This window comes from Eriocheir sinensis, chromosome 4, assembly GCF_024679095.1.
Source record: "Eriocheir sinensis breed Jianghai 21 chromosome 4, ASM2467909v1, whole genome shotgun sequence".
Classification (NCBI taxonomy): domain Eukaryota; kingdom Metazoa; phylum Arthropoda; class Malacostraca; order Decapoda; family Varunidae; genus Eriocheir; species Eriocheir sinensis.
The window spans coordinates 27,817,332-27,843,911 of record NC_066512.1 but is presented as its reverse complement, the minus strand read 5'-3'; the positions used below and the strand labels follow the sequence as shown (position 1 = coordinate 27,843,911).

The 26,580-nt window shown below is 44.6% G+C and overlaps 2 protein-coding genes across 6 annotated transcripts; one reads left to right on the top strand and one right to left on the bottom strand.

Moving 5' to 3' along the window:
* Positions 1-191: 191 nt before the first annotated feature.
* On the bottom strand, positions 192-9,161 carry LOC126981729 (OTU domain-containing protein 3-like). Of its 3 annotated transcripts, none has more exons than XM_050833183.1 (8): positions 9,008-9,156; positions 7,552-7,678; positions 5,395-5,560; positions 4,758-4,906; positions 3,831-3,943; positions 2,862-3,294; positions 2,208-2,377; positions 192-1,124 (listed from the first exon to the last, which is right to left on the bottom strand). In XM_050833183.1, the coding sequence occupies exons 3-8, from the start codon at positions 5,544-5,546 to the stop codon at positions 963-965; spliced, it is 1,179 nt and encodes a 392-aa protein (XP_050689140.1). In that variant the 5' UTR covers positions 5,547-5,560; positions 7,552-7,678; positions 9,008-9,156; the 3' UTR covers positions 192-962. The 3 variants fall into 3 exon arrangements, with proteins under 3 accessions (XP_050689140.1, XP_050689156.1, XP_050689148.1); XM_050833199.1 differs by lacking the exon at positions 9,008-9,156 and adding an exon at positions 7,972-8,068; XM_050833191.1 differs by lacking the exon at positions 7,552-7,678 and having other exon boundaries at positions 9,008-9,161.
* Positions 9,147-25,540, top strand: LOC126981720 (serine/threonine-protein kinase Pink1, mitochondrial-like). 3 transcript variants are annotated; one of them, XM_050833163.1, is made up of 12 exons: positions 9,147-9,295; positions 12,909-13,218; positions 15,315-15,602; positions 18,837-19,053; positions 19,562-19,870; positions 20,357-20,543; positions 20,799-20,978; positions 21,459-21,581; positions 21,948-22,122; positions 22,530-22,793; positions 23,593-23,694; positions 24,737-25,540. In XM_050833163.1, exons 2-12 carry the CDS (start codon positions 13,051-13,053, stop codon positions 24,956-24,958), a joined length of 2,235 nt encoding a protein of 744 aa, XP_050689120.1. In that variant the 5' UTR covers positions 9,147-9,295; positions 12,909-13,050; the 3' UTR covers positions 24,959-25,540. The 3 variants fall into 3 exon arrangements, with proteins under 3 accessions (XP_050689120.1, XP_050689121.1, XP_050689126.1); XM_050833164.1 differs by lacking the exon at positions 9,147-9,295 and adding an exon at positions 10,989-11,079; XM_050833169.1 differs by lacking the exons at positions 9,147-9,295; positions 12,909-13,218; positions 15,315-15,602 and adding an exon at positions 16,727-16,756.
* Positions 25,541-26,580: the final 1,040 nt, after the last annotated feature.

The window sequence follows — 26,580 nt, the reverse complement described above, 5'->3', positions numbered from 1 at the left end:
GTATGTTAGCCACTTGTAACTCAACTCTTCCTTGATGTTTTCTCAGGTTTTCAGCTTTAGCAACTAGCTCACTCAGTCAACAGGAGCATATGCCAGGGGGTAAAGGGGATATAATCCTCTATCTATCAGTCAAGACCTCCATTATTGTCAAACAAGGACATCAACAAAATAAAACCCCTCACAGACATGTAATAATTTATCAATTTTATTTTCATAATACATTTAATAGTAAAATAGTGATCTCCTCTGCATGATCAATCACTCTATAACTGAAGCTTTGCTTGTAGCCTCCCACCTCCGGTCTCCTGCCCAGTTTCTTGCTCCCTCTCGCTCCCGTCCGTGTGACATAGTGAAGTAATAACAGTGAGTAGCCCCACACAGGAGGCGCAGCACCATCTCCCAGGCATGCCACTGCTCTCAACAGTTAAAGTCATACAGCCGTGGTGGCTGGTGTCAGGAGAGCATCACCTCCCCCGCTGGGTAGTTGAGGCTGAAACTCCTGACCATTTTGTCAGAGGTCACAGCCATACTGCTCACCCAGCCAGTCCCGGCCCCAGGGGCCCATGCCTCACTAAACCTTGCTGAGGAATACAGCAGCACACTGGGCTGCCACCGCTGCTGACTACAACGCTCAACAAGGACACAACAGCCACAGTGTGCGGCCCAGACACCAGAGTCATTGGTCTTGCTACTTCCTCACTAACCTTGGATAACACACTTAGGATGAACACACACATATGAATGCAATGATTTACATTTACAATCTCAAAACATCTGTACTTCCAACAAATTAGTTGAGTTAAACAAACAATGCATGAAACAATCACCAACTATGTTGTAACCTTCAGAATTTTTATTCAAACCATTTTGTAACATGAGAAACAAGATCAAATTGATTACATAAGTATGCTGTGAACTCCTGCCATCCTCCACCTGAGAGCCTTCAGCCGGGCGCTGGGCGGCTAGATGCTGAGGCAGCCGATGTCTTTCACCAGGATCACCTCGGATTCATCGGTAGCAAACTCATCGGAGTCCAGCCCCGTCTGCCGCTGCCGCTTGCGTTCATTGGCCTGCTGTTTCCTTAGCTGCTTTTTGAGCTCCTTGCGCTTGGAGTTGGAGAGGTGCTGCACAGAGAAAACACACATTATAATTATGATGATCAATGCAAGATTGTTGAATTTGTTTTTTGTTGGTATTATTATAATTTCACCAAGCCTTTGACATGAAGCTAACATCTATAAACTTCCACTGATCGCATTACAATACATTTAATATAAAAGCAAAGATATATTACAAGTGTCAAATACCTTGCATTTGTTCTTCAATTGGATAGTTCTATTAAACAACCACCATTGATTTTGCAAAGTTGTTCGTAGTTAAAGCAGAGGGTACAACGAAGTGTAGGATAAGGTTTGGGGAGGAGAGAATGGAGGAAGTGACTGAGTTTAAATATTTAGGGACAATTTTATGTAAACATGGAGGTATGGAAGGTGAGGTGAGGGAAAGAGCAGTGAAGGGCAGACAGGTAGGAGAGAGTTATGAAAGGAAGAAGTGTGAGCATGGAGGTAAAGAGGGGAATAAGGAATAGTATTATCCTGCCAACTCTGTCATATGCATCAGAGACATGGACATGTGAAATGCAGCACAGCAACTGATAATATGTGCAGTGGAAATGAGTTATATAAGAGGTGCATGTGGTGTTCCAGGATGGGATGGAGAGAGCAATGAAAGCATGTATGAGCGGTTTGGTATAGGTGTGACAGTGAAAGGAGCGGAGTTTGGAGTGGTGGAGTGGGTGAAACGTGGTGCGTTGAGATGGTTTGGACACGTGACGAGAATGGGGGAGAATGAATTTGTAAAGAGAGTGTATGAGGGAAGGATTGAGGGAGGGGGTGTCAGGGGAAGACCACCTGTGAAATGGTTCAATAGGGTGAGTGAGTATTGGAGTGAGAGAGCTGGAAGAAGCAGGATTGAGTGTGCTGAGAGGGAGTGCCAGAACAGGGAGATGTGGAGACACTTCTGCCACGGCCACCCCCTGGAGGGAAGTTCCCGTGAGGGAGCAAGGCGTTGGAGATATAGATAGACAGATCGAACAACCACCCAGATATATTTCTCCATGCTGTGGCTACTCTGACTGTTTGATCAAAAAAACACATTTAATGAAGTCATACTGAAGCCCAGAGACAGGGAGCGCGCCAGCTAGTCACCTGTTGGGTACGCAGACGCTGATGGATTCTCTCCTGCTGGGACGCCTTGCGAAGGGACTGGGGGCCCAGGGACACTCCAGCCCCCCCCACCACGAGCCAGGCATGTCCACTACCCTCGGGACTACCAAGCTGGCCATTGCTACACCCGGGTGATGTCTGGGGGTGCTCTCCTGAAGATGGACAAAGTAGAGTTAGTATCTGGCATCAGCAATGACACCCTGAATGAGGTAGAGTGAGACATGAATCAGTGTTTCTAAGACTAAACCTAAACTGCATATTTTCAGGGAACAAAAAGGAGGAGGAGAGATTAAGGAGAAAGAGGAGCAGGAGAAAAGGAGGATGAGAAACAGGAGAAAGAGAGGGAGAAAAAGAAGAGGAAATGAACAGGAGGAACACCAACAAAAAGGCCCAAAGGGAAGAGGAGGAAAACAACAAGGACACCAAGGACCAGTAACAAGGGGAGGAGGAGGTGAACAGGAGCAAAAGGAAAAGAAACAAAGAGCAAGGGGAAGAGAAGAAAAAGAGGAGGAATAAAATAAAAATAAAAATAGAACCAAAAAGGAGAAAGTATAAAAAGGAAGGAGGAGGAAGAGACAGGCAGACAGAAAATGATATGCCTGTAGGGGAGACTAAGGCAAAACACACGAATCCTACCTTTATGTTGATGAACGATATAATTTATGAGGGCATCAGCCGCCTCCCGCACCTCGTAATCGTGGGCACACAGGTACGCCCTCACCATCGCCAGGTCCTCACAACCAGTCTGCTCCATCAACTCCCTCTCCACTCGACTCAAACCTTCCTGTCCACTCGAAATAGAGGGCAGGTGGTGGTGGGCCTCGAAACTATCGTCCCTCGTGTCCTTATCCTCGTCTTCATCCTCGTCCTCGTCCTCCTCGTCCTCCAGCACCTTGATAGCAGCCTTGGGGACGGCGGCGGCGGCGACAGGGAGGGTGGTGGTGGTGAGCTTGATGCAAGCCGGTCCAGAAGTGCAGTCCCCTAGCCGCCGCACGCTGTTGTAGTGGTCGCCGTTGTGGTAGGAGATGTGCAGTTCCATCACGTTCTTCTTGCCGTCGGTGCCGTTGATCTGCGCGACAAAGTGACGGGGGTGAGGGTAAGTCGAGGGTAACTTTAGACTAGCTCTGGCTCTTATTTCATCTAGTTCCAATGGTGCTGAATCTAAGGGAACTTTCATAATATAACAGCAATGTCATGCAGTTCCAATGGTGCCAAATCTTTAGGGAACTTTCACAATATAGCCACAGGTTGAACTTAATGAGGTGAAGTGGGGTTAGCTTTACAAGAACTGCCTTGTGTAGACCTACTGGCCTCTTGCAGACTCATTACATTCTTAATTTTATTGCTAAACAATACAGCATCAGCTCTATATAAAAAATGAAGGTCCAGACTGATTGACTGACTGAGTGATTGGGCTATGTATTCATGGTACTGCAACTACTGAAGGTTAGGATCAGAGAGTGGCTCAATAGGGTTGTGGCAGACCTACATGAACCTGTCCAGCCTTGCTTTGACTCCTGATTTTGATGCAATACATCCATGCCTGTCCAACCCCATAAGAGTATATAATATGGACATTAAAGAAAAAGAAGATCCATGCCTCACCTGCCAGCGTGGGGTATTGAGTTGGTGGATGACGACGGACACCTGGTGGAGGCGAGCGAAGGCCACGATGCAATCGTTGCCGGCATAGGTCCCCAGCTGGGCCAGGTTGTTGCCTGACAAGGCGGCAAGCACAGGTCAGATGCAGCCAGACTTTAGTTTTAAGAGTTGGACAGTTTGTGAATCAGAACACTTGAGTAGCTAGTGAGTTATGGAATGTTTTATCAGTCTATATTTTGATGTATTTCATTTATAAATACCTTTGCTTAATCTCCCTTAGTGGTACAAATAAGAACGGCATGTATGATTTAGCAAACGTGCTCTACACACAAACACATGTACACACACACAGAAAGGAAAGACTAAGCAATTTTAAGGAAAGACTGGTCAATTATAAATATGGAGATGGAACTACACAAGTATAGCTCAGGCCCTGTAAACTACAACTAGGTAAATATACACAGGGTAGGCGGTGGCTGAGTGGTTACCGTGCAGGCCTAGCAATCACGGCGCCATGGACAACGTCAGTTCAAATCCCCACGCTACCACCTGGGATTTTTCAGTCACTGCCGAGTGGCCTAAGACTACCCACATGCTGTCCAGAAGACCACCCATCAACCTGGACTCTAGAAGAAACCGTCCAAGTGAATCAAGAATGAGTTCCGGGGGGCAGCATGAGCCAAGCATGACTGGCGCCACTATAAAAAAAATTGCCTGGGCCATGATGGGCTTGGCTAACCACCAGGCCCCTGAAGGAAAGCCTACTGGCGCTACAGGCCAAGATGTAAAAAAATAAATAAATAAAATAAAAAATAAAAAATAAAAAAACGTACAGGAATAAAAAGGAAAGGAACAGTCATGTGTGAGAAAGTAACAAACCAGCAGTCACACACGAGTCACTCATCACACAACTAAGGTCAACAGACTCACAGTGCCTCTCGAAGGGGACGTCATCCTCCACGAAGGGCTCGAAGTCCTCGCGGTGCTGCCTCATGTAGTCCACCACCAGATGGCGGTGCTTGTGGTGGGTGGTGGTGGTGCCGTCCAGCTGGTCACCCAACGCACGGAAAAGACAATTCCTGCAACAAAAGTTATCAAGTGGTTATTTATCTTACTTGGAAAGGAGACAGACAAAGAGGGAAGAAGAATAAAGAAGGGGAAATAAGAATCAAGGTAGAAAAGAAAACAAGAGCAGTGAGATAAGGCTTTGGCCGAATTCAGAGGTGCTATCAGCTCTCACAATAAATATTTTCAAAGACAACAAAGGAGATTAGCGAGGTTCTCATGAGTGTTTTCACATGGTGCAGAAGCCTTGTCACACTATCACTAGGCTCATAAAACAACCCACCATGAAAATACCCACAAACCCCATTACCACAGACAGACAGACAACCATCGCCACAGACACAAACATAGACAGAGACTAAGACTTAACTATCACCACAGAGAGACAGACATAAACAGACTTCCCCATCAACACCACACAGGCAAACATATAGACAGGGACAGACAGACTTACTCATCACTACACAAACAGATAGACAGACAGACGAATAGACAGACTCACCCATCGCCAGGAATCTCCCTCAGTGTGAGTCCCATGGCCACGAGTTGCTGCTTGAGGGACACAAAGTTAGGGTCTTGGCCGCCGTTCTGGATCGCCTTCTTGGCTGCCCGCTGACTGCTGCGCACGGCTCGCTCCTCTCTCTTGCGTGCCATTGCTTACTCTAGACCTGAGGATAGATTAAAGGGACTTCATAAACACATAATGACACTCCTAGAATTACATTATTGATTGCTCTCTCTTGTTCTTCTCTCTCTTTTAATCCATTGCTTACTCTGGGCCTGAGGATAGATTAAAGGGACTTCATAAACACATAATAACACTCCTAGAATTACACTATCAATTGCACTCTTTCGTTCTTCTCTCTCTTTTAACCCATTGCTTACTCTGGGCCTGAGGATAGATTAGACTTCATAAACACATAAAGACATCAACACAGTTATCAGGTCATGTTCACTTTTTGTCCTACTGTACTATCCTTAGTAGCAATAGGTTTCTACTTTAGGGGCAAAAGGTTACTATCCGTTATGTAAACGCAAGGTTCTATTAGTTCATTCATTTCTTAACTGACTGAATGGCAATAGGTTAACATTTTACCAGTGATGTTACTATTTCAGTGGTAGAAGGTTACTTATTCTCTCTTAGATTACTTTAAACCACAAATAGCCTTGCAAGATTGACTTACCCACTGAACTGCTCAGTAAATAACCACATAACACCCATCACTGTGCTGTCTGCCTCACTCTCACCCCCCTAAAGGCAAGCACTCAGCACCATCAACAGTAATACCTTCCCATAACACCTTTCACAGCATCCTTCCAGCCCATATAGTCACACGTAGCTTTCCCAATATGTTTTATCAACTTATGGGACGACATGCCAGCAGTTTTTTTGGCCCACCCAACTTTTCCTTCTATATTTCCTTGTCATGCTTTAGCTGGCCCATAATTTTGGCAGATTTTTTAGGGGAGCTAGAGGGCATTATAGGTTCATGAGTGGGGGGGAGGGTGGCAAGTGAAGTGAGCATGCGCAGCTGGGAAACTTTTTCTGAAAATTAATATATAGAAAACATTGGGGGCTATAGCCCCTCTAGCCCCCCCCAGAAATTACAGCCCTGTATAGAGAATGGATGGGCCAACCAGGTGATTAAACCTAACACAACTTTCCCTTTACTAGCCCACAGAAATATGCAGTCAGCACTGTAGTCAGTTCAGTCAAGTCTGAAGTGCGCTGGCAATCTGCTGTCACACAGCATGTCTGATTGCACGGGTAATATATGATAGCCTTTGCATAGGAACCAGCCATCAGTTTCAATAATATGCAAGCAACAATAACAAATACTGTCAATTGTGGATGATTTTGAGTTAAAAATTATTAGTACTGTTGCAAACAGTAGGTTTGTTAATATAAAGCCTGCTAATTTTCTCAGTGGCAGACAGCGACGAGGCTGTTTAATAATTATAATCAGTGATCTTGTAAATTAACAAAACAACTGCTTGCAACAGTACTAATAATTTTTAAATCAAAACTTGACTATAATTGACGGTATTTGTTATTGTTGCTTGCATGTTCCTGATGATGGTGACTGTTTCCTACGTGTAGGCGGTAAATATGGAGAATCACTACGCGCCTCAAATATTGCTCCCACGAGAATAATAACCTTTCCAAAGTATCACATACTGTTGTACTTCTCTAGTTTTACCGGCGCATCAAACATATACTGCCTCTACAAGTGATGATATGAAATAACAGATAATATTCCTCTTCCCTTCAACAAAATTAAAGCACCTGGTAGTTGGGAGGGCAATGAAGACCAGGGAAATTGTGGGGTAAAAGCAGCTATTGCAATGATGCTGTCTACCTGAAATGAAGCGTTTCTGTGCTCTACTTACAGCGAAAATATATATTTTCCAAATAAAGCCACCAATGGCAGTGCCATTTTGATGGCTAACAATAAGGCAACAGTGCGCGTGCTCAATAAAGGCAGGTAACCTCTCCCTTGCTAAGGGATCGAGTGTTAAAGCAAAATTGAGTATTAAATGTAAGAGATTCCAGAGTTCAAGTAGTTGATTTGAGAGGCTTTTATGTTGGTTTCAAATGTGATGAGTTTATATAGGGGTCGCGGTCAGGTGTTTCTTGGCTTGCACCTGCCCGGCTCACCAGTATTTGTAGTGGAGAAATGGCGGACAGATGTGGTGGATGTGAGGAGCAACATTCCCAGGTGCGGGAGGCGCACTCACCATTTCGCCAGCTATCTTGATTGTGCGGTTCAGTTCTGGTCACCTTACTATAGAATGGATATCAAAATGTTAGAATTGGTGCTGAGGAGGATGACTAAAATGATTCAGGGGTTAAGAAACTTGCCATACGAGGAAAGACTCAAACAGTTAAACTTGCATTCTCTAGAAAGGCAAAGGGTGCGTGGAAATATGATCGAGGTTCATAAATGGATGAAGGGTTTTAATAAGGGGGATATTCATAAGGTTTTGTTGGTAAGAGAACCGGGTAGGACATGTAGTAATGGGTTTAAACTGGATAAATTCAGATTCAACAGGGACATAGGCAAAAACTGGTTTTAACAGAGTGGTGGATGAGTGGAATAGGCTTAGCAGTCATGTGGTGAGTGCCAATACAATTGTCACATTCAAAAATAAATTAGATAAATTCATGGACAGCGATATTATTTGGAGTTAGATTCACGGGAGCTTAGGTTCGTAGGAGCTGCCTTGTAGGTACAGGCCTGCCGGCCTCTTGCAGACTCCTATGTTCTTGTGTTCTTATTTGGCAGAGTCCATGTTCAAACGGACGTTCCTAGATGTTGGGGAGCGGTTCTACCATTCCCTTCTCCATGCTGCAACAATATATTCCGTCCAGTAAAGGTATGGGTTTATCGTTTTAAGGGGGGGTCGAGGGGGACCAAGCCCCCCCATTAGCTGTCAGGTTATGTAAAGTTTGGTTGGAGTAGTTTAAATATGCTCCCCCACCCAAAACCCCAGACTTCCCACGGGTCCCCCAAAATCATTAGGGGAAGGGGATAAGGCCTTTTTATTTACTTTTAAGTACTTGCACCTTCATATTATGGTTAAGGGACATGTATTTTGTCCCTTAACTATAACATGGAGGCGTAATATCATATTTTGGAGGCGCGGAGTGATTCTCCACAATTACCGTGTAGGCTTGTATATATTATTCATGAAATCAGACACACCATGTGACAGCAGGCTGGCAGCGCACTATTATGCACATCTCAGACTTGGGTGAACCGACTACAGACCAGCACCCATTCTCCACTCAGCACCCCCACCATCCCATAGCACCTTCCACCACACTCCCTGACACAACTTTCCCTTCTCTAGACCCCGGAAATCAGCAAATAGCACTAGATCAGCACTCAGCACCATTACCTTCCCATAACTGGGAAAAATATTGTACGTATTAGGCAGTGGTGGTGGTGATGAGTGGTGAATGAGTGCTGATCTAGTGCTAACTGGGGAAAGGTGTTATAGATACCTATGAGTAACAGCAGTCAGCACTAAGTCAGCACTCTGCTACTGTAATACAAATCACACAAGTTCTAGCTCATCCTTACGTCTCTCGGCCAAGCTATCTGACTCACCCTCGCTTTCTCTCGTTTCCAGGAGGTAAATCAGCACTCAGCACGCCCCGGAGGCTCAGCAACCAGCAACAGCACTAGCAACAGCAGCAGACGCCTTCAGGCCACAACCAGCACCCGTTTGTTTCCCGTCTGGTGCTGTCTGGTTCACCCTGGCTTTCTCTCGTCTCCAGAAGGTAAAAGTCAGCACTCAGCACGTCCCGGAACCTCAGCAACCAGCAGCAGCAGCAGCAGACGCCCTCAGGCCACGTCCAGAACCTGTCTGTTTCCTGTCTGTCTGTCTGCCGTGTGGTGAGTCACTCTTTCCTTCTGTCAGCGTGTGTTTTAGAGCCGTTTTGGCCTCAGTTTGGTTCCCCTCTGACTCTTATCACTTAGTGCTTGCCCGTGGGTGCAAAAAGGAGGAGTATCAGTCCTTACTAAACGTCATATTACGAAAAGGAAGTGACGTCACGCGGATAAACACGTACGAGCCATGACGCAACTCTACGGCGCTCTCGCTCTCTCTCTCTGAAAAAAATAATCGCTCTCTCTCTCTCTCTCTCTCTCTCTCTCAGGGACGTGGAGAAAGCTTGCAATGTCATACTTCACCTGTAACAATGTAGTTCACCTGTAATTAACTCTCTCTCTCTCTCTCTCTCTCTCTCTCTCTCTCTCTCTCTCTCTCTCATGGACAAGTTAACAAGCCATTAATCATTTTCTAAAATCTCTTCAAAGTCACAATCTCCTCTGTCAGTGCCAACGACAATGAGAGTTTCACTTATTTGAAGAGAGCTGAATCAAGAGGTTATTTGGTCTACTACTATATACGTACTAACAGCCTACTACTACTACTACTACTACTACTACTACTACTACTACTACTACTCTCATATATACAGACCAACACACACTCAGTACGCATTTAAGCCAAAAAATCGAGATACATAAAAACCGACACCGCCATACAGAAATAACCCCTTTCCCCTTTCCTTCCTGTTGGACACACATGGCAACACAGACAGACAGCTGGGGGGAGAGGAGGAGGAGGAGGAGGAAAGAGGAAGAGGAGGAGGAGGAAAGAGGAAGAAGAGAAGGAGGGGAAGGGGGGAGAGGAGGTGAAGCGTATATAGACAAGAAGAAAAGACAGGAAGAGACAGGGGGAAGAGATGGGTGCATAGGAGGGGAAGGGGGGAGAGGAGGTGAACCGTAGACAAGAAGAAAAGACAGGAAGAGACAGGGGGTAGAGATAGGTGAGGGAGGGGAATTAAGGGGATATGGAGGAGATCGAGATGAATGGATCAAATTAGGATAAGAATTACAGGAGGAAATAAAAAGGGACGTTGACAAGAGGAGGAAATTAAAGGTATAGGAGGGAGAAAGGATTGAAAAATTAAGAAGGGAGAGGGAGAAGATGAATGGAAGATATAAGAGAGGAAAGAAGGGAGAACAAGAAAAGGGATGTAGGAAGTATAGAAAGGATCGAGCTATAGATGAATTAAAGATGGGATAGTCCATGGTTAAGAAAGAGGAAGAGGGAGGAATGAAAAATAGAAAAGGAAAAGTGGGACCGGGATCGAAGAGAGAAGGAGGGTGATGACTGATGAATGGAAGAGATGGGCAAGGGTGGCATTCTCCCCTAGTCACCTCCCCTTCTCCCCAGCCCCCTCCCCTTCTCCCCCAGTCCCTCCCCTTCTCCCCAGCCCCCTCCCCTTCTCCCCAGTCCTCTCCCCTTCTCCCCAGTCCTCTCCCCTTCTCCCCCAGCCCCCTCCCCTTCTCCCCCAGTCCCCTCCCATTCTCCCCAGTCCTCTCCCCTTCTCCCCCAGCCCCTCTCCTTCTCCCCAGACCCTCAATTATCTTCTCCCCAAGCCTCTCCCCTTCTCCCCCAGTCCCCTCCCACTCTTCCCCAGACCCACCCCTTCCCCTTGCCCCCAGCCCCAGCCCCTCTCCTTACCCCCAGTCCCTCCCCTTCTCCCCAGCCCCAGCCCTCTCCTTACCCCAGTCCCCCCTTCTCCCCAGCCCCTCCCCTTGCCCCGAGTCCCTCACACGTCCTCGAATACCTCAGGCTCACAGTAAGACGTAGACAGTGATAGAAGAAGGTACACCCGCCTACTCCCGTCTTTACTAGTGATATATAAGTGTCGTGAGCTCTCAAAGTGACTTACAACGATCATGAAAGCCTCCTCCTCCCTTGATATAAGCTGTGCAGTGTCGGTTGTGTTTGTAGATAATGGAAAAGTGTGGTTTATTGAGGTTATTCCATAGTTTTTTCCGGCAGACTCAGAGACCTCTTCCATTGTTGTCGTTCTTCTTGGTTCAGTTCTTGATTCCTCGTCTTGTGTAGCTTTAATTTGTGATGTCATGGTTAATTGGGGTGTTAAGTCTCCATGGGGAACTGTTAACTATATTTCCCGGTAGATTATCCATGGAATTGTCACTCCAAATCGTTCTTCGTGGTTATGCATATGAGCTTGACTTGAGTGGTAACAGTTTGTGATGTCATGGTTAATTGGGGTGTTAAGTCTCCATGGGGAACTGTTAACTATATTTCCCGGTAGATTATCCATGGAATTGTCACTCCAAATCGTTCTTCGTGGTTATGCATATGAGTTTGACTTGGGTGGTAACAGTTTGTGATGTCATGGTTAATTTGGGTGTTAAGTCTCTCTGGGGAACTGTTAACTATATTTCCCGGTAGATTATCCATTGAAAAGACACTCCAAATCGTTCCTCTCCGTGGTTATGTATGTGGGCTTGATTTACATTTAGTTTCATCTCAGTGTCATAGCATTAAACCTCAAGTCATGGTTATTTAGGGTGTTAAGTCTCTCAGGGGAACTGTTAACTATATTTCCCGGTAGATTATCCATGGAATTGTCACTCCAAATCGTTCCTCTCCGTGGTTATGTATGTGGGCTTGATTTACATTTAGTTTCAGCTCATTATCATAGCATTAAACCTCAAGTCATGGTTATTTAGGGTGTTAAGTCTCTCTGGGGAACTGTTAACTATATTTCCCGGTAGATTATCCATTGAAAAGACACTCCAAATCGTTCTTCGTGGTTATGCATATGAGCTTGACTTGGGTGGTAACAGTTTGTGATGTCATGGTTAATTTGGGTGTTGTCTCTCTGGGGAACTGTTAACTATATTTCCCGGTAGATTATCCATTGAAAAGACACTCCAAATCGTTCCTCTCCGTGGTTATGTATGTGGCCGTCTTTGGTAGGGTTAATTTTTTGTCGTGGTTAATAAGGGTGTTAAGTCTCTCTGGGGAGGCGTTAGCTATGTTTCCCAGTAGATTATTCACTGAAAAGACACTGAATCATTCCTCTCTGTGGTTGTGTATGTGGGCTTGACTTCTTATGGTTCTAGTTCAGTGTCACAGTGCTAAGCCTATTGAACTATTTTTTCCTGGCAGATAATTACTTGAATAGCCACTCGGTCATTCCTTCATGGTTCTGTACGTTGACATTTAGATGATCCCTTTAAATAACCACTCAAAGACGTTCCTATCTGTGGTACTGTAACTTGACATGGCTAAATAGTTTCCCCTCTTGTGTCATTGAGAGCCATTAACTACATATCTAAGAGGATTATGCCTTAGATAAACCCCCTTATTTGTTCCTCTTTGTGGCTCTGTATGTGGACATGGTTACAGCTGTGTCATATCGTTAAATGCATTAGCAAGGCCCCGAGTACTTCTGTCATTCCTTCGTGGTTCTGTATGTGGACTTTTAGTAGATTCTCACTCAACCACTCCCAAGTCGTTCCGCACTGCTGTATATTTCCAGTTGGGTGCCAGTACTAATAAGCAAGGGCCCAATTACCTAAGAGCCATTAACTACATTCTCAGTAGATAATGCTTTGAATAACCGCTCCAAATCGGTTTCCTCCCGACTCTATCTGGACATCGCTATCATTCCAGCCCTCAGTGACCATGGCGCCAGTACTAAGCCCCTAGCAGCAGTATCCTCAGTAAGACCAAAATCTAAGGCACGCTGGGTCGTGTCCTTGGTGGGCGTGCCTTGCTGTGGGCGGCGGCTGGGCGGGCCGAGGCTGGGGCGACCATGTGGAGTGTGAGAGCGGTGGTGGAGAGTGTGGTGGAGCACGGCAGACGGGCCCTCCACCACCAGCTGCGGCGCCGTCACCCACAGCACCAGCAGCCTCAACATCAGCCTCCCCCCCAGCACCACCTCCAGGGCCGCCATCGCCTCTCCGGCCACAAGCTGAGCAAGGTGAGGGACTAGGGGAAGGGGTAACCTTAAGCTCTTATGTTCTGTATTTCATCACATTTTAACATGTAATTCTTGAAAGTTTTGTAATTATTTTGATTTTTGTGTTCTGCTGTCTGGATAGCTGAATTTTCTCTCACCCTTATTTATAAAATTTTCATATATATATATTTTTGTGTTTTATTGTCTTCAGTATGATGTATGTGTGTGTGTGTGTGTGTGTGTGTGTAAGAGAGAGAGAGAGAGAGAGAGAGAGAGAGAGAGAGAGAGAGAGAGAGAGAGAGAGAGAGAAGTGAGTCCTGTCATTCCACCCACCATGACTTTTTGGTTATGTATGACTTGCACCAACCCCTTTTGTTTACCCAGCTTTAAGGGGCATCATATTGCTTGTCATTCTTATTCTTGATTTTCTTTGAGACACCTGCTGCTAGACCGTTTTATATATTGCGGTGCGTTATCATCCTTTCGAGTGGGAAGGTAGTATAGAAAACAGAAGTAATGAGGCGTTCAAATAGCCCATTCAGATCAATTTTAACTTTCATGGCCGGTAATTTTAATGGTAATCCCTTTTGTCCTCTCCTTGACCCACTAACCAAACACACCTGTCAAAATGATAAAAACTCCCCTCAAATGGTAACCTAACCTGCTGTTCAGTGGTAACCTGGCCTGCTCTTTAAAGGGTAACCTAGCCCTCCCTTTGCCCAGATAATTTATTTAACAGCCCCAACAAGCATTAGTCATTTTATATTCTGAAGTTACTGATCTGCTGTAGATTACTTTTTTTTTTCTTCTGGAATTAGCATTTTCAGTATATATAACTTGACTAGTTCATTCCTTTGGGAATGTGAAAGAGTTTGACAGTTGGCGCTGGTCATCATAGCAGTTGTCATTTTCACTGTGCATTCATGCCACAACTTTCTGGGCGTTGTAGAGAATATTGTTATGTATAATTGGTCGAGTAGTTTGAGCATTTGGTAATTCTAGATAAAAGAACTGCATTGATCTGTGACCCAACTTCTGACCTCTCCTATATCTCACCTCCAACCAAACTTTGAATAATCCCATGTTTTTATGGGGCTAGGCTGCTACTCTAGTGAGGTGAGGATTTTATCCTTTAGGTTGCATCAGACAAATCTTATATGAGCCATGCATATATAGGCTCATGCTATAAAGTTTGCTAGCGGTGTTGCTCCTGGTGTGGAAGCCTCATACCATCAATGACAGCCCTAGCAACCAAGCTCTATCCCATCAAGACCTGGGGATTGCTGTAGAGTCTAAACTCATACTTCATCAACACATTAAAGGGAAACTGTCTAGAGGCAGGTGGTTTGGCTTCCAAGTTGCAAAGGTCAACCTGGTGTTGCTCACCTTCACTCATGATGTCTCTACTCACAACCTTAGAATTTCCCTCCCTTATGTGGAACTCTGGCTTTATTGGCACTTGAATCCCCTAGAATCAGTCCATCATAGGTAAACAGAATAAATAACCAGCATTTCAGAGCTCTTATGTCCTGATAGGTTATCAAGGCAGAAGTTTTTCTCAATAAGGGCAAAGAGAATATTGCACTCTCATGGTTCTAGTGTGATTACACCTCCTGATTTGTTTATTACGGCTCCACACTCCGGCACAAGAGGTCAGGTTTAAAACAATTGGGAGCTTGAATGCGTTATTTCTCGTGTTGGGTTGTGCCCCGCTGGAGTTCTCTTCGGACTGAGGTTGTATTTGTACCCTCCTTGGGCTTATTTGAATCTAAATGTTCCCTTACTCTTTGTGACATACTGGTTAATTCACTCTAGTCTGTTCACTGTGAATTTTACAGTTACAATTTTGATTTACGTACAGTAAATTTGTGGCCCTGCCAGGTTCACTTTTATCCACGTAATGTGGTGAGGCAGTGTGTTGGGTCACATCAGGGTATGTTCACTATGTTGGTTTTTCATTGCAGTCCTGTCATATAGAATTACTGAAGCAGAAAACTGAATATTATCTTCTTTTACAGAAGAAAACTTTAACAGGTCTTTTTATTTTTTGTCCTTGAACTCCTGCCATTACTATAAATAAAAAAATAACTAAATATGTGTGTCCGGGCATTCTGCAGAGTGTAAGGGAGGGGGCAGCAGAGGCGGCGGGCGAGGGGTGTGGAGGGACTAGCCGGGCGGGGTTGGTTGCCAGCCGCCTGCGCCCCCTTACCACCCAGCTTGTCCAGAACATCTGCCGCAGGGTCCCAGCACCCCTCTGGACCGAGGCGCGGCGCCGCACTACTCAGCGCCTTGTCTTTGGGGCCAGTGCTCCGTACTTCGCCCTGGTTGGAGTAAGCTTGGTGGGCGGGTCCCATGGCCTTGTGACACGCGATGATGAGTTGGAGGCCTTGTGTGGCACAGTGAGGGTGAGTATCATGCCAGGGATTTTTGGGGGTAGATTTGATAGAACAAAATACTATGAGAACATCCTAAAGTCATTATCTCAAGCTGATGTGATTTTTTGGAAAAAAATGGATAAAAGTGACCGACAATGACTTAAGGGCACCCATACTGGACACCTTCACCCTTGCTTTGAGGACAGGCCATGAGGGCTTCCACTAATGCCACAGTTTACTCAGCAGTAGGTGGGTACCAATAGGAGTAAAAACTGACAATCAATAATAGAGGCCATCTTCAAAATCAAACTTTGACCAAAATGGCAGGCAATACTAATTTGTTAGAAAAAGCTGCCTGATTGTTTTTATTTTTATTTTTGTGTGCTTGGAGCTACAGGTGATAGGAATGAAGATAACTACAGGTATAGGGTTGATAATCCCCATCCCCTTCTAAGTACAGTACACAGTGACATAAACATTGACACTGTTTTTAAGTCATCTGCCAGTCTTCACAGTGTCCCTCATGAAGTACACACCCTTGCAATATTCCTTCCACATACACACTCCTCCCACTCATCTCAAACACACACACGCACACATTGACCTCTTTCACTTCCTCCTTATCACACACCCACATCACTGATATAGAGTACGTACACAGCTTAGTGATAATCCCCCTCTTCGTTATGAGTTTGGCACCGCTGCGGCACCTGTTCCCCATTCCTCCAGTCACTGCTATCTTACACGTGAGGTGATAATGCTATCTGTGTCAAGACAAGCATTGCCCTGTAGCTGCCACAATCCACAACAACACTGTCCACTCCGCCTTGATTGTGCCAAGATTATTTGAACGTGATTACCAGTTGTTGCATTGCTATCTCCAGCACGTGATGCACTGGTGCCATCCTTGTTGTCCTACTTCCTCATCTTCTGACAACATTAACCACGATCATCATTTTACATCATCACCATCATTATCATCATCAGTATCACCGTCATCATCAATATCATCACCACTTTAATATTGTGGTCTTCATTCGCGCAAAGGAGCAATTATATCATACACAGATACTCTTTTCAGTTATTTAATTTGGACTCTGTTGGTGTTGGCTTTATGCACAAGGATACAAGAGACTGCAAGAGGCCAGTCAGCTTACACGTGGCAGCTCATGAGACCCACTTACGTATGTAGTCACCATCTCTCCTCCCCACCCATAAATCTATCTAACCTTCATTAGAAACTTTCCCATCGTGTTTACGTCAGCTCCACTACTACTCAATCCACCACTATCGTATTTATGAACTAGTTATTACCAGTCTCCTTGTGCCTAGATATATCCATCTGTATCCATTTTTGTGAGCTCCATTTTTTCTTTTTCTTTCCTTTTTTACATATTTTATCTTCATCCATTATATTTGTATGGAGATTATTTATATAGGAAGGAACATGCAGTACCACCTTCATTTTCAGAGCTCTATATAATACTTGGCAAACAGTTTTATGTGATTGCAGTAATAAGGTGGAAGGGAAGGGATTTATCAGTATGAAGGAGCAGCCAGAACAGGAGGCTTGAGAGGAGGGAGGGGTAAGGGAAGCCATTCAACATGCAGCACACAGGAATACATTAGTGTCCGGTGTACGAGTCCATGATTTCCCAACACTTTACTTACGCAACACCTGACACTGCCTCAAAAGGTCACAGTAAGCCTCCTCTTTTCTCCCATTTTTATATTTTCCTTTCTCTCTTTCTATTCTTCTATATAAGGATCTCATTATTGTAGGTATTTTTTCTACCCCTTTACCCTACTCTACCTATCAATCCTTTAATGTCTCCTGTAAAAAAAAAGAACAATATTGCTTTCTTTTTTAACTAAAGTATGTCTTTCAAGTAATTTTATGTAGTATCCTTATATTGATATCTTTTGAATCTCAGGTATGCCTTTCAAGTAGTTAAATGTAGTATCCTTAGACTGAGAGGTTTTCATGCATTGCCCTTCCAATTTTCATGTCTAAATGTAGCTCTCTTTTGTATGCTCAGTGTGTCCAATGAGTACTAGTTATATGCAGTACATGTTATTCAGTGTTACGCGTGTGCTGCTTTTTAATTTTTCTAGGCCCTATCTTCAAGTGTCAATGAGTCATGCTGGTTACACTGATAAACGGGATTGGGAAAGGCCGGACTCGGGAAATTGACAGGCTATGTTTGGTTTTATGTAACTTGTGAATATCATGATTATGCTTAAGTACTGTGGCTGACCAGTGAAGTGTGTGTGAAGGTGTGTGGGAGGGGGGAGGGAGGCTTAGAAAGTGAAAGGGCAAAGGTTGTGAAAATAATATATACAATGCCACACACACACACACACACACACACACACACACACACACACACACACACACACACACACTTTTTTTGGGGGGGGAGAGAGAGAGAGAGAGAGAGAGAGAGAGAGAGAGAGAGAGAGAGAGAGAGAGAGAGAGAGTAGCGAGTGTTGGCAGTAGTCATATGTCCAAAAATAAATCTGAGACACACACACACACACACACACGCTTGCACACACAAGTACACACACGCTGTCACCCCGGCATGCTTGTTTCTGCAATGCTTTGTGGTTGGAGATGTACCCTAATTGTCAAATACCTACATACCTACATAAATACATACATACATATCATACCATACATACTGTACTTATATTATTCTCTCTCTCTCTGTTTGTGAATAAAAGTTTCAATCAATCTCTCTCTCTCTCTCTCTCACATTTAAAAGAAAGTTTGACTGCCACCTCCTTCAACCTTGTATCAAGTAAAGTACAAAGGTAAAGGCTTGGTGGCATTTGATTTAATATAGTAATTTCACTTAGGTAAAGGACAGACCACCTAGTCTGGACCATAGGGTCTGTGTGGTCTGAATATCCATGTAAATATGTAAGTCTCAGTAGCAATTGTCTTTCTATTTTCATCATCCCCCCCTCCCCCCACACACACACCTTTCACCTGGCTCATAAGCTTTAAAGCAACACTATTTATATGTATACTTAGTTTTATTATTATTATTATTATTACCTATTATTAGACACTTGTTGCATCATCTGCCATCTTCACAGTGTCACCCATAAATGACACACCCATTCACTATTCTTCCTCTGTGCACTGACCGCCCACTCATCCCAAACACACACACACACACACACACACCTGACCTTCTTCACCTCGTGCTTATTATTGTCATTGTTATTATTAAAATTGATACATGTACTCTCCAGGAAGCCATTTCTCGGTCTGGCTGGCTCCACAACCCTGAGTTTTGGCAGTCACAGCCGGAGAGAACAGACCAGCAGAAGCAGCAGTCGGAGGAGTCCCAGGAGGGGGAGGATGGGAGGAGCGAGGGGGAGCACGTGTACTCTCTGGCAGACTTCACCCTGGGCCCCGTCATTGACAAGGGCTGCAATGCCGTGGTGTACGCTGCCAGGTGGAAGACAGGTGAGCGGGAGGGCTGATAAGTCATAGTGTGATGGTAATACTTCTGTTCAAATGATGTTCACAGCAGTAGAGGGGAGATAAGGCAGTAGGCAAGATTTCATTTGTATTTTTTATTATTATTATTATTTATTTTATTTGTTTATTTTGATTTATTTGGTAAGTAGATAAGCAGCAGGCAAGATCTTATTTGCATTTTTTATTATTATCATTATTTTTTGTATTTGTTTATCTGCTTTATTTACTTATTCCTCCTTGTATTTTATAAACCAAAGGTGATTTGAATATTAATAATTGGATTCCTGTGAGGTGATGTCTAGTTCCCCTTGTCCACTTGATTTTTTATTTTTTATTTTTTTTTTTTTTTTCTCATTGTTTTCAAGTTTAGAGGAGCCTTAGCAACCTGAAGGAAAGGAGGTGAAGAATACCCATGAATCCATTATTTATTTTGGGTTAGGAAAGGTGCAGGGTGCCCGTGATCCATTATTTAATTTTGATTCATTGTTTTTAGATGAGAGCAACAACCACAGAAATACTCACGAAGAAGAGGAAGGGGAGGAGTCCTGCCCCTACAGCTCCACCATCAGGGAGGTGGTAGAGGGTCTCCCCTACCCCCAGGAGCCAGTGAATGGGGTCAGCACATCCTCCTTGGGCGCCAGTTTCCTGCATTCTCAAGGACAGGTGGAGAATGGTGAGGTAGAGCTGGTGGCTGAGGAGCAGGAGGAGGCAGACATTTCCCCAAGAGAATCTAGGTCTCAGGGGGCTGTGGCGAGGACCCCCGCCACACCACCCAGCCCAAGGGAAGGTCACCATGAGGAAGGTTAGTCAGATCCTCCACTCTCTCTCATCTCATCACCGTTATCATCTTCATCATTCTCTGTTTAATGTCAGATTTTCCCATAATCTTGTACGAGTTTAGATAGTTGATACGTTTCCAACTATTTATATCCATTGCCTCACCCTCTCCAATCGTCGTATCTTGTTATTATACTCTTTTAGTAAGCATTTTTAAGAATTATGGCAAACCTTTAATGTCTCCCATCCTTCTATACCCTCCTGAACTTCCGTCTTTTATATACTCTTTGGTTCTCCCCCCTACCTTGTTTTCTTTATTCTCCTCTTATGTACAATACTCTTGGTCTGTCTTCTTATGATAAAAGTATATAAAAAAGGTCTTCTTACAATAAAGGAATATAGTAAAGGTTTTATAGTAAAGGTAAAGTTGGGATCATACACTATATTTGCTCATAAAAAGAAAGTATTAAAAGTATCCCCTAGAATTAACACACCTCTTCCCTCCCTGAAGACGTGAAGACAAAAGAGGAGGAGGCAGCGGCAGGGGTTGAGCAGGAAGAGTTCCCGCTGGCCATCAAAATGATGTTCAACTACGAGGCCGAGTCCAACGCGCCGGCCATCCTGAGAGCCATGTGTAAGGAGATAGTGCCGGCCCGGTGTGTGCAGTTTGACGAGGACCAGAAACAGTGGCAAGAGAGGTGAACGTCCTTATTTTTCGCCCCAATCTTCCTGAAACATACTGTACCATTTTCTACGTCCCACTACTGTATACTTTCTTCCTTAGCCTCTGTATGCACACACACTCCCCTCACCTTTGCTCATATAATCAGTGCCCTTCCTCAGGTTTCTATTATGCCTACTGTTTTTGCTGTCAATTTGTCCCTGTATAATTTTTTTTTTTACTCTTAGTTGTATCCACATTCCCCTTCCTTACCCAACACTGTCTCCACCAGGCTGTGTGGACCAAGGGTGTGCCTGTCGCCTCACTCCAACATAGTGGATATGCCTTGTGTATTCGTGGACAGAGTGCCACTGCTGGAAGGCTGCCACGACCTCTACCCCCAAGCTCTGCCCGCCCGTCTGAACCCTCAGGGATACGGGCGGAACATGAGTCTGTTCTGTGTCATGAAGCGGTGGGTGACATGTGTCGTGTGGTGATACAATAGTGGTTATGCTGCAAGTATATGTACCCATTGTAGTAATATCTCAGCACTAGGCCGAGCAAAGATCATATGGTGCTGCATTATAAAATTAACATTGAAAGGTTATGTAAAGAGAAAAAATGTTATGTTACTATTGTGAAAGAATTGAAGGAGTGGAAAGTAACGGCAGGAAAAGTAAGAGGCATGGGAGTGCTGTGCAATAGTTGTTGAGGGCTGGATCTCAAGGCAAGGAGACTGAGGCTACTGAGATATCCTGTATTTGCTTCCAGTCCTATCTTCAAAGCCCCTCACAAGCTTCAATGACCATAGTATTAGGGTGTCTGCATTCTCATATACCACAAGTAGGCTGTGGTGAACGTAAGCTGTGGTGAAAGTCAGTAGTGTGTGCTCAGAAACAACCTTATTACTGCCACCTGTCTGCCGCATTTGAAAATAACGTTGCCCTCACAGGTACGACACCAGCCTGAGGGAGTACCTGTCCCGCTACCGTCCGTCCCAGCGCACCTGTCTGCTGCTTGTCACCCAGCTGCTGGAGGCGATGCTACACCTCAGGAACAACAACATAGCACACAGGTAACTCCAGCCTCCTTTCTCTGTGCATCCTGAACCAACTCTGGACCCATATTCTCAAATCCTTCAATGCTTGAGTATATGATTTTAAAAGTCTTGTAGAAGTTGGTGGAATTTCCATGGGTAGTGGTTTCATGACCCCGGTGGTAGTCTGGCAAGGTTTTTACACTATGAACTGGAAAAAACACTCATGAGAACCCAACTCATCTGTGGTCTTGGGAAATAGTCCTAGCAAGAGTCTGAAGTGTTTGAGAATATGAGCCCTGGACCTTAATAAAACTGTCAAGAGGCTAGTTAATAAGAATAAGGCATAAGTTTCCCTTTTTATTTCCCATGATTTCTGTATACAGGTATTATTCTCTAACACAGAGATCTGAAATCAGACAACATTCTGCTGTCCCTGGCGGAGGGGTGGCAGTACCCTCTCCTGGTCGTGTCTGACTTTGGTTGCAGCCTCGCTGGGGAATCCTCAAACCTCTCCGTGCCCTTTCCCAGCAGGGAGGGCGACCCTCGACAGGGCAACCCAGCCCTCATGGCTCCTGAGGTACATCTGTGCGCATGTGTAATTTTACATAATTGTATGTTTAGAGGATTGTGTCAAAGTGAACTTTTTGCTTATGTATTGTTAACTGTTGCTGTATTTCTTAGACCAGTGGCTCCCAAACAATATATATATATATTGAAATTCACGTGGGGATGATTCAAACAGAGTTACTATTTTGTGTGTGTGTGTGTTTCTTGGCAAAACTGCAATTTTTGGCAGACAGAATCATGCCCCCCTTGTATCCAGCTCATGCCCCCTAGTTTGGGAACCACTGTCTTAGACTAAAGGTTATGCAGACAGTGATGGTGGTGGTAGTTGTGGAGAAAACTCCAGCAGGGAGCAGCAAGGAGTGATAGACCAGGTGACCTGCGCATGACCTACAACCCTCAGGATGCTTCTCCCTACAGGTCAAGACAGCCACGCCTGGGCTGCTTTCCTCTGTCTCCTTTGGCCAGAGTGACCTCTGGGCTGCTGGCACACTCATTTATGAGATCTACGGCCTCGACAACCCCTTCTGTCCCTCTCCTGCTGCTGCCTCGGCCTCGCCCAGAAGGCCAAAGCAGTTGGACTCTGCTACCTACAAGGAGTCCCAGCTGCCCCGCCTGCCCCGCAGTGCCCCGCCCTGGGTGCGGCACCTTGTGGCTGACATCCTCCGCCGCAACCCTCGCGCGGTGAGTGTTTCCACTATCTGGACTGACTACCCTAGCTACACCCCCACTGACCTGCCCCCCTAAGGGAAGAGATGGCCAGTCACATGAAGAAACATTACAGAAATTCGAATCCATGTAGACTTTGATTAATTTAATCAATTTGATTCATCAAAGTAGCTATATCAAGCACCAACAGAGTTAATGAGAGTCACATTTAAGAATTGCAAAACACCCTCCCATCTGATTTTCTCGTCCAAAACGCACACGTAACTAGCTACCTTGAGCGCGTGGTATAATTTTTTACGAAACTCGCTTATCGAATCTTTTGCTCGGTTCACTTTTATAAAACTACATACATTCCACTGTAAATTGTAAGCTCTTTCATATGGAAAGAAAGAAAAATAATGTTTGATTTATATTTTACCGAGATATCATGAGTTGAAGTGACAAACTGATTTCTGAAATAAAAAAAACTCACATTTTCACATAGGAGTAAAAATATAACAAATTGTGTCCTATAACAAAAAAAGCGGACATTTATGAGGTAATTAGCGCAACAAACATAATATAATTTTGACACACCAATTATAAGTCATAAATTTGAAAAAAGCCGTGCTTTTTGACCAGACAATTATAGTGACATGTATGTCGCGCCCATGTGCGCAAAAGTGTTAAGAAATAATCTCGATAGAATTATGGAGGAATCAATTAAGTATATAACATTTGAACTGCATGGAAAAGTTTGTTATCTTGATTACAAGCACAAGCACCCTGACATTAATTCTGATTCCTTCCCCCTCACATGTCCTGCCTCCCTCAGCGGCCTACCATCAACGTAGCAGCAACACTGTGCCAGCTGATGATGTGGGCGCCGAGCAAGTGGCTGAACCGACACTCCCTCACTCTCCCCACCCACACCGAGGCAAGTCATTCTGGGTGATGCTGGGGACTAAAGATGGGATTAGTCCGTTTGTCAGGTGGTGGTGATCATGCTTTGATGTTACTCCCCCTAAAATGTAAAGAAATTCAGTGACCCCTTCAACATGAAATCCACTTGAATCTGGAGTCATCAGTTTTGTGAGACTTAATCAAAGCCTACTTTCTGAACTATCTCAGCAAGGGGCACAACCCAGGAGTCATTGTGTTCACCAGGTCTTTCTGTAAGAGAGGATCCTGAGTGAAGGAAGCCAAGCAGGCACTCAGAAGCTCATGGCTACAGCAAGTCAATTTTTGCTGGAAGGTGCTTGATATGAAAAAGGGGATGGCATTGTACTGTAAGCGAGGCAACATGCCCCTGATGTATGCCCCATCCCTCTTGGGAACTTTCCTTAACCCCTTCACTCCGGCAACGCTGACGTCGGCGTCCGACGGGTGTCCGACGGCATCACCGTTAGTCCTCTTCCATTTCCTCTTAATCCTCTTCTAAACCTCTTAATAGGAAATGGAAGAGGATTGAGAGGTTAAAAAGAGGATTAATCCTCTTCCATTTCCTCTTGACCCTTTCCATGCTATGACACCGACGTCTGCGTCACGGATTTAAAGGGTTGAGGGGGCATGACAGGAAAGTCTCCCAATCTTTTTCTGTTCCAGCACCAACACTCCCAAAGTTTATATTAGACTACATATTTATTATTGAAGTAAGGTAAAGGTAAAGTTGGGGGCATACACAACACCTGTGCATGGCCTTTGTGCTCCTCTCTGCTGCATTGACCCTTAATAAGGCTATGGTGGGTAAGAACCCATTACCTCATAACACAGGGCCAGTGTTACATCCAGGTTACCACAGTTTACCTTCCCCAGATACCCATTCATCAACCCCTTGAAAGGGAGGAGGAACAGGTGGGTGAGCTGCTAGGCACCCTGTCCTGTTGATTCGTAGCTAGACACACCAACCACTTCTCGACGAAGGCATAGATTACTGAAGTGATCACAGAGCTGATATTGACTTGTCTTTACCATTGCAGGTGACCCAGTGGCTGCTGTGCCTGGCCACCAAGGTGTTGTGTGAAGCCAGGCTGCCCAGCGCCCAGGCACCACACAAACCAGGCAAGAAGAGAGCACCAGGCTTTGAGGGCAACGCTGATCATCAGGGAAGCCAGTTGGAATACCAGATGGTGTCCACCTTCCTGGGACGGGTTCAGTACGTGGACATCATACAAGCCATCAAGTGGAACAGAGCTTTTTGAGCAGCAGCAGCATGTTTGGAGTACACGAGGTACTCACTGTCCTACCGTCTTTGCCAACTCTGTCAAATATTCTGCTCAGCAGAATTCTTGGCAGTTAGCAGTAGAGCACAAGTAGCTTTAAATATTTAGTTGTGAGATTTCATTTCTTGTTGGCTGTATTACTATTATATAATCTGAAATGAAAAGTATTACCTATATTAATGTGGTAATTATGCTGTATTTAGCCCAGTGGTATTTTTGTTTTAGGCAAATGGATGTCTTGAGGTCATATAACTGTCCAGAATGATGTATTTAGGTTCCACAGGACTGGCAATGGAAAGCAATAGTGATGAGATAAATTACTTGCATCATAAAACTTCCTGTCTTGCTAGTGTCCATTATTCATGTATTTTACTTTTTCTATGTTGAGAAAGTCACCTGATTTACTCAAAAGGAAATTTTCAAGTTTAACACTAATGGGAATTTTTATGTGGGCTTCCTGAACTTGCCTGTGCGAGTTCAGCCAAACGATATTAGCTAAATCAGATGTGCCTGAAGCTGTGATGAATTGTACAGGTAACTCAATATATTTAGATATGTAAAGGTAATTATTGCATTGCCCTTAAAATACTATAACACTTGCTCTCTCACTCACACACACACATTACTGAATAAACTGTTGATATATCACCCAACTCCCCACAACTCTGCATTAGGGCCACGGGGTACATGCTACAGCACATTGCCTCGCTCCATGCCAGTGAGCTTTACACCTGGCACTTGATCCAGCATACACCTTTCACAAAAATGATATCCTATAGGTGAAAACAATATCCCACAAAGGCAGCAGAAGCAGATCTGCAGCATTTAGAAGGGTGACCAAAACACCAACAGTTTTGATAGTCATAGAGAAGAGATATGTATGGTTCAAATTTGCAGGAAGTTCTTGGCCCTTGAATACTATTTTTGAACCCTTCACTCCTAAAGATCTAATCTGGACTGTCTACTTCTCTGGTCCTCATCCATCCACTGCTACGTAACTTCCCTCTTTGGCCCTGGACACTGGAACAAGTACTTTAACATCCCTGTAACAGCACTTTACTCAGACAACATATCTGAGTAGGGAGCTGCTCCAGTGTGGAGGCCCAAAGAAGGAAAAGTAGTAGTAGTGGATGGACAAGGATGAGGACAGGAGTTGAAGTGGAACAATATAAAGACAAACTGTTTCTAGGGGCATGTGACTTGCTGCTTTCTGGAGGGTGCCAGTGAGGAGGCTCTCAGAGGAACTTTCACTTCTGGGATCATGAAGTGCAACATGTCCTCGACTACATAGTCTACAACCGATTCACTAAAAGAAAAGTCCACTACATCATGCACTTACAAACTAACCCCAACATGTGATAAAAGCAAACTCACCTTGACCATTCCCCATTCCTGAAGGTGACACTAAATTTATTCCATATGGTTGTGTTGCAAGCCAATCCTGAGAAGGGCTATGAAGCTAACCACCCATGTGTAGGGAAATAGTCACCAGGTGAACTGTGGACTATTTGGGGTTGTCACTCTGTAGCACTGCTGGGGGGAATACAGCACTGAATGAGTGGATGGCGGGCATCCCCGCCGACCACAGGCACAGCAAAACA